This window comes from Hylobates moloch, unplaced genomic scaffold, assembly GCF_009828535.3.
Source record: "Hylobates moloch isolate HMO894 unplaced genomic scaffold, HMol_V3 SCAFFOLD_10, whole genome shotgun sequence".
Taxonomy (NCBI): domain Eukaryota; kingdom Metazoa; phylum Chordata; class Mammalia; order Primates; family Hylobatidae; genus Hylobates; species Hylobates moloch.
The window spans coordinates 4,431,292-4,438,673 of record NW_026652285.1 but is presented as its reverse complement, the minus strand read 5'-3'; the positions used below and the strand labels follow the sequence as shown (position 1 = coordinate 4,438,673).

At 43.9% G+C, this 7,382-nt stretch overlaps 1 protein-coding gene across 4 annotated transcripts; it reads left to right on the top strand.

Annotated features, from left to right (window-relative positions):
- The first annotated feature begins 2,640 nt into the window (after window positions 1-2,640).
- Window positions 2,641-6,415, top strand: SRSF1 (serine and arginine rich splicing factor 1). 4 transcript variants are annotated; one of them, XR_004249671.2, is made up of 5 exons: window positions 2,643-2,966; window positions 3,383-3,567; window positions 3,933-4,105; window positions 4,865-4,983; window positions 5,906-6,415. XR_004249671.2 is itself a non-coding variant. In XM_032162830.2 (5 exons), exons 1-5 carry the CDS (start codon window positions 2,773-2,775, stop codon window positions 4,885-4,887), a joined length of 762 nt encoding a protein of 253 aa, XP_032018721.1. In that variant the 5' UTR covers window positions 2,646-2,772; the 3' UTR covers window positions 4,888-6,415. The 4 variants fall into 4 exon arrangements, 2 of the variants coding, with proteins under 2 accessions (XP_032018722.1, XP_032018721.1); XM_032162830.2 differs by adding an exon at window positions 4,306-4,492 and having other exon boundaries at window positions 2,646-2,966; window positions 4,865-6,415; XR_009215127.1 differs by having other exon boundaries at window positions 2,641-2,966; window positions 3,933-4,983.
- The last annotated feature ends 967 nt before the right edge of the window (window positions 6,416-7,382 follow it).

Sequence of the window (7,382 nt, the reverse complement as noted above, 5' to 3'; positions counted from 1 at the left end):
AGAATGGCTTCAGCCAGGGAAGCAGAGGTTGCACTGAGCTGAGATCATGCCATTGCACTCCAGTCTGGGTGACAGAGGGCAACTCTGTCTCAAAAAAAAAAAATGTATATATATACACACACACACACACATACACACACACAAACACACATCTATATATACTTGAAGGATGGTCTGAAGGATAGGCAATCTATCCTTCCCTTGACAATTTTCAGAAGTTCTTTTTCCTTTTGGGATCTATGGACTCCTTTAAGAAGTTCATCAAAATTCCAAATCCTCTTCCCAGAAAAAAGTACACACATGCATATAATTTTGTACATGCACACATGCATATAATTTTGGAAAATATTACAGAAAGCTCAAGGATTACCAAAGGTCATCTGTGGATATACTGAGGATCTACAGACAAAAGACCAAGCATCCCTGCTCATTTCAAATTGAATTTGTATTTTGGGGTCACCGAGAAACATTTGTAAAATATATTTCATCAGCTTTTAGAATTAGGAAAACATGTCCTTCTCCTGAATGACCTATTTATTTTTATCCCAAAGGCACTTTGGATTTTGAATACACAATACTTCTGTACCCTTCTTTACCGTGACTTCTGGGAAGACTAAAGTAAAATTTGCAATCTATCTCAACAAATTCAACGGGCTTTCACTGCAGGCATTTTGTATAGCAATTTATGCTTATTTAATTTAATCCACCCCTTATTTTCCCATTCCTCTGATTTCTTACTCTAGTATTTTTTGTTGTTGTTAGATGGAGTGTTGTTCTGTCACCCAGGCCGGAGTGCAGTGGCGTGATTTCCGCTCACTGCAGCCTCCACCTCCTAAGGGTTCAAGAGATTGTCCTGTCTCACCCTACCGAGTAGCTGGGACTACAGGCACGCGCCACCATGGCCGGCTAATGTTTTGTATTTTTAGAAGAGACGGGTTTCGACATGTTGGTCTCCAACTCCTGACCTCAGGTGATCCGCCCGCCTCGGCCTCCCAAAGTGCTGGGATTACAGGAGTGAGCCACCACGCCCAGCCTCATCTAGTTTTAATAATGTTTTATGGTATCTTTGTAAATTGCCTCACATCCTTGCGGAAAGGGACTGCTGTAAATAAATAACATGAAGAAAATTATCCCTTAAATTCAGGGTGTAGATCTGTTATGGCAAACTTATGACTGCACGGTTTGATTTTAATTTGTTGTTGCTTCCCCCTCCTTTTTTTTTTTTTTTTTAGGAGTCGTCTCACTCTGTAGCCTAGGCTGCAGTGCAAAGGCGCCATCTCGGCTCACGGCAACCTCCGCCTCCAGGGTTCTAGCGATTCTCCTGCCTCAGCCTCCCGAGTAGACTGGATTACAGGCGCCCGCCACCAAGCCTGGCTAATTTTTTGTTTTTTCAGTAGAGACGGGATTTCACCATGTTGGCCAGGCTGGTCTCGAATTCCTGACCTCAAGTGATCCAACCGCCTCGGCCTCCCAAAGTGCTGGCATGAGCCACCGCGCCCAGCCTGATTTGAATTTGAATTCATTAGCGACGTTTAAAAATCCCAGGATTTCACATAAAAATCCAGATTTCAGACGTCGAAAAAAAATGTAAAATGTTATCTCCCAATGCCGCAGGCAAATAGGATAACAGTCCTGAATAGCAACCGCGGTCTCTAGTGGTTACGGTTCTCACATCCATTTTGCTCCATTTTATTACTTGAGAGGACCGGTATTTTCAGAACCTGGTGTATCAGTAACTTTTAGGGGAAACTTTTGAAAAAAGGACTGCACACACGCACCCTTTCTTCCTTCTCGTTCTTTGAAAGCAAACAACAGAAACAATTCATTCTGCAGGCATTCTGCGCTAGTCCCACGGACAGGCGATTAACAAGAGATAAAAAGGTGTGGGTCCCAGAGGCAGTACGGTGTTACCCCTTCTGGTTGGCAGATACCACGTTGCCGGTTGGGATACGGACCCACTGCGACTAGCACAAGGAGTGCTGAACCGAGCTATGCAAAGTTCTGACGAGAAGGTGGAACGGTACTTAATGAAAAGGATTACGGAATCTAAATCGGTTTCGCTAAATTAGACACATCTGTCTAAGCAGCCACGGCCTGTTCGCAGCAGCGTGGGGAAGACAAACCAACGCCCCAGCTCTCCATTCAATCACCGGCAACTCAGCTCTGGACTAGACGCACTCTTCGAAGATACCCGGGTTTCCGGAGCAACCGCCCGGACCGTCCCCCTTTGGCCCCGCCTCCGAGACTCTTTCCCGCCAAAGGCCGTTATCGCCGCAGAGCATGGTGGGACAACGCTTTAGGCTAGGTTTCACCAAGTCCTTTGAAGGCGCCGAGTTGCTTTCAAAGATCCTCATTCCTGGGGAAATCGACCATCCTTCAAGACCCGACCTGGATGACTAGCTCCTTTAACGAAAGTTCGTTATTTAACTTTTACCAAACGGCTGGTCACCCTGTTCACAAACCACCCCAAGCTGGGAACGCGGGGGACTTTTTTTTTCCCCTTCGTGCGGAGGGTGACGTCGCGCGTGCGTGCGCGTGCGTTGAGCGTAGCCTTCGCAGCATGCGTTGCGCTCCCGCGCGTGCGTGTTGGGATCGAATCGCTGTTTCCTTCCGCTTCTCTTCCCCTGTCTCCCCCCATATCCGTGCGCCGAGCTGATAAAGGCGCCATTTTGGAGGGGCCGCGGGAGACGTGGTGCCGCTGCGGGCTCGCTCTGCCGTGCGCTAGGCTTGGTGGGAAGGCCTGTTCTCGAGTCCGCGCTTTTCGTCACCGCCATGTCGGGAGGTGGTGTGATTCGTGGCCCCGCAGGGAACAACGATTGCCGCATCTACGTGGGTAACTTACCTCCAGACATCCGAACCAAGGACATTGAGGACGTGTTCTACAAATACGGCGCTATCCGCGACATCGACCTCAAGAATCGCCGCGGGGGACCGCCCTTCGCCTTCGTTGAGTTCGAGGACCCGCGGTGAGGCGGCATGGGGCTTGCAGCCTTGAGGAAATAGGTCCGAGTAGTCGGGGAAGGCTCCAAGGCCTTAACATAGAGAACGGGGAAGCGGGGGCTCTTAGAGAGGTTGGGGCGAGACTGTATCGCCCATGCAGGAGTCGAGTAAGGAGCTGAGTTGGTGTGGCTTCTCTGGCGCCTCGCCTTGGACGTCCCCGGAGCCCATTCGCAGGCTGGAGCGGGAAACTGAGGCGCTGAGGGCTGGAGTAGTGGTTGGGAGCCTGGCGTGTTTCTGGGTGGGGGAGGGGCCATTCCTATTATGCGGCGCATGTGGGCTCTTCCACGTTGGGTGCGCATGTGCGGGGGGTTTGCTGGTTCCCGAGTGAGCGAGCTTCTCCTCCTGGTCTTTCTCATGCCTTTTACCTTCTGCGATCCCGCAGAGACGCGGAAGACGCGGTGTATGGTCGCGACGGCTATGATTACGATGGGTACCGTCTGCGGGTGGAGTTTCCTCGAAGCGGCCGTGGAACAGGCCGAGGCGGCGGCGGGGGTGGAGGTGGCGGAGCTCCCCGAGGTCGCTATGGCCCCCCATCCAGGCGGTCTGAAAACAGAGTGGTTGTCTCTGGTGAGTGTACCGGTTGTGTGGATTGATGTGAAGGGACGGAAACTACCTAAAATTTTTCTCTTGCGTGACCGGTTTAATAATTGCAAATTTTTCATGCTAGGTCTTAAATTGCTTTAGTTTTTGGGTGAATTTAATAAACGAGGATTGCTGCTGTGGTGATTTATCAAATTAGGTTGCGGTACTAGATACGAAGATCGTTACAAATAATTTTGGACTCTGGATTCCAGAATCTTACAGCTCTTTACCTGGTATCACTTAAGTACACCTATTAAGTACTTTAAAGTACTCTTTGTCCTAACGTACCTTACCAGCTTAACGTGAAATTTAAGATAATTGATACTAAGAAAAATAAATCACTTTTTCAGGACTGCCTCCAAGTGGAAGTTGGCAGGATTTAAAGGATCACATGCGTGAAGCAGGTGATGTATGTTATGCTGATGTTTACCGAGATGGCACTGGTGTCGTGGAGTTTGTACGGAAAGAAGATATGACCTATGCAGTTCGAAAACTGGATAACACTAAGTTTAGATCTCATGAGGTAGGTTATACACGTATTCTTTTTTTTGACCAGAATTGGATACAGTGGTCTTAACAGTGGAATTTCAAGGTAAGGATTCAGGCAAGGGTGTCCAAGTAAATTGCCAGATTTCTGGTTTTAGTTACATTGTATTCATTCAGCATGCCTGAAGATAGATGAAAGCTTAGATCTTTCAATGGAAAGTTCTGTCTATCCAATAGGGAGAAACTGCCTACATCCGGGTTAAAGTTGATGGGCCCAGAAGTCCAAGTTATGGAAGATCTCGATCTCGAAGCCGTAGTCGTAGCAGAAGCCGTAGCAGAAGCAACAGCAGGAGTCGCAGTTACTCCCCAAGGAGAAGCAGAGGATCACCACGCTATTCTCCCCGTCATAGCAGATCTCGCTCTCGTACATAAGATGATTGGTGACACTTTTTGTAGAACCCATGTTGTATACAGTTTTCCTTTATTCAGTACAATCTTTTCATTTTTTAATTCAAACTGTTTTGTTCAGAATGGGCTAAAGTGTTGAATTGCATTCTTGTAATATCCCCTTGCTCCTAACATCTACATTCCCTTCGTGTCTTTGATAAATTGTATTTTAAGTGATGTCATAGACAGGATTGTTTAAATTTAGTTAACTCCATACTCTTCAGACTGTGATACTGTGTAAATGTCTATCTGCCCTGGTTTGTGTGAACTGGGATGTTGGGGGTGTTTGTGGTTATCTTACCTGGGGAAGTTCTTATGTTTATCTTGCTTTTCATGTGTCTTTCTGTAGACATATCTGAAGAGATGGATTAAGAATGCTTTGGATTAAGGATTGTGGAGCACATTTCAATCATTTTAGGATTGTCAAAAGGAGGATTGAGGAGGATCAGATCAATAATGGAGGCAATGGTATGACTCCAAGTGCTATTGTCACAGATGAAATTGGCAGTATTGACCTTATACTAAAAGGCAGGGGTTAAAAATGATTATATACATTTTCCTTAAAACACTTGCAAACATTTTATTCAGTTATCTTTAGCTACAATTGCTTTGCTCTTTAAACCTTGGCAATTGTGGCAAAATTATATTGCCCATTTTGTAGCAACTTATTTTGCTCCCTTCCCCCCATTTTTGTTTTAATAGGGACTAATGTGGGAAGAACTGGCTAATTTGTCACAGTGCTTAGTTACAACTGTTAATGTGTGACCTGCTGTTGGTGTACATGTGGGTACAGGGTGTCTTTAAATCCAACAAGATAGAGTATAATATCAATACTGCTAAATCTGCATGTCCTCTGTGTGACTGATAGAGCGTTGCTATTTCATTTTTTTTAAGACAAAATGAAAGCAAAATATAGAGTTCCAATGTATTGGTGTAGATAATCTAGTTGGGAATACTTTTAAGTCTCACCTTCCCCTTTAAACTAATATTCATAATTGGTTCATATGTTTAAAAGACTTTAATTTACAAATTAAATTGCAAATGGGAGCATTAGATTTAGTTTTAGACTTAGGTGGGTAGCAATGCCAGTAAACTTAAATTACGTAACTTCTTGCAACCACGAAACCTGTAATACGCTGTACAGTAACAAGTGTTGGCATTATCAGTTGAACTGTAAATACAAAATGCTTCTTCCAATTAGTCTCTATGATGATTAAGTTTCTAAAATTTATCTGAACACCATTCAGAAACTTGTTTTGGGGAATTTGATAGTTATTGATGTGCATCTGTTAAACTGATGACAGACATAACTCATCATTCCCCAGAAACCTTTTTTGATTACAGTATCTAACATTTTGCCTCCTCTTTTTTGGTTTTGCTGGTTATAAAGGTTTGGATTGGAGAGGGCTCACTGGATCCCAATCCTTGGAGCTGGATCATTGGATTCAAATCATAATGTGGATAGGATAGGGAGGATGAATTACCAGGATTCATGGAGCGGGATCAGATTACCAGGAACATAGGAGTGGATTCCTGCCCCAACCAAACCGCATTCGTGTGGATTTTTTTATTCAACTTAATTGGCTATTCCAAAGATTTTTTTTTTTCCTATTTTTGACGATTGGAGCCCTTAAGATGCACGATGGAATTGTGTTTTGCGTTTTTTGGTAAAAGGAGCAAAGCGAGGACCTGGAGATAAACGCTGGAGCAATCTCCTTGGAAGGATTCAGCACGAGTAGATGGTAAACATTTAAAGGGGAAAGGGGGGGTTTGTTTAAAATAGTAAATCAGTAAGTCACTTCTAAATTTAAAGAAAACAAAATTGGAGTTGAAGATTAAGTAGGTTTCCAATTGGCTATTGCCATTTTCTTTGAAAAAATAAACATTTTTTAAAAAACTATGCATGGTTGTCCTTTTTCCTCTTCATGTAAGATTCTAACTGGGTCTATCAGTTAATCTTTAAATTGTTAAGTAAGATAAGATTTTGACTCTTGTGTTAATGTGTTAGCAAATTAAAAGTTCTTAAAAGGCAATCTAATGGTATTAGCCATCTTTTATTGTTAATTGTAAAAGTCTTCAGGGGAAAGCAAAAGGGGAGAATAAGGCATTTGTGTATGTAACTTGGTAAATGACGGTGGGGGGTGGATCTAGCATCTGAAAGATAAGCTTCTCTACTTTGTTATAAAGTGGTTAAAAAACTATAGATGCTGCTTATTTTCTGGTGGTCATAGACAACAGGCTTTTGTGCAAGATTGGTTGATGGCTAGTAAATTAATGTTCACTTGGAGATAGCCTTTGATATTCTCAATGAAACTCAACTCAAAAAAAGGTAAGTATTAAATGTTAACATCAGCACAGATGTATTAGAACTGTTTTTTGTTTTTGAGACAGAGTCTCGCTCTATTCTCCAGACTGGAGTGCAGTGGTGTGATCTGGGCTCACTGCAACCTCCACCCCTGGGTTCGAGTGATTCTCGTGCCTCAGTCTCCCGAGTAGCTGGGATTACAAGTGTGTGCCACCCTTGCCTGGCTAATTTTGTGTTTTTAGTAGAGATGCAGTTTCTCTGTGTTACCCAGGCTGGTCCCAAAACTGGCCTCAAGTGATCTGCCTGCCTTGGCCTCCCAAAGTGTTAGGATTATAGGTGTGAGCCACCATGCTCAGCCTGTAGAACTTTTAACACAAGTCACATTTCTTTTTTGAAAGGGAAAGAGTGTACAAGATTAACTGCTGCTTTGGATGAATCATTGCTAATAAAAAGCTGGGCATTTAGAATTTTGCCTTATAAGCCCTTCTCAACCATAAGATGATTTTGTACCAAAAACTTTGGTGTTCTCTACCAAAGCAGTTGTTAAAAACTTTTAGTCTGC

Coding starts and splice junctions, on each gene's coding strand:
- SRSF1 (XM_032162830.2), top strand. CDS start 2,773: ATGTCGGGAGGTGGTGTGATTCGTGGCCCCGCAGGGAACAACGATTGC. Junction 4,106..4,305: donor CTAAGTTTAGATCTCATGAG/GTAGGTTATACA, acceptor TCTATCCAATAG/GGAGAAACTGCCTACATCCG. Junction 4,493..4,864: donor TCATAGCAGATCTCGCTCTC/GTACATAAGATG, acceptor GTCTTTCTGTAG/ACATATCTGAAGAGATGGAT.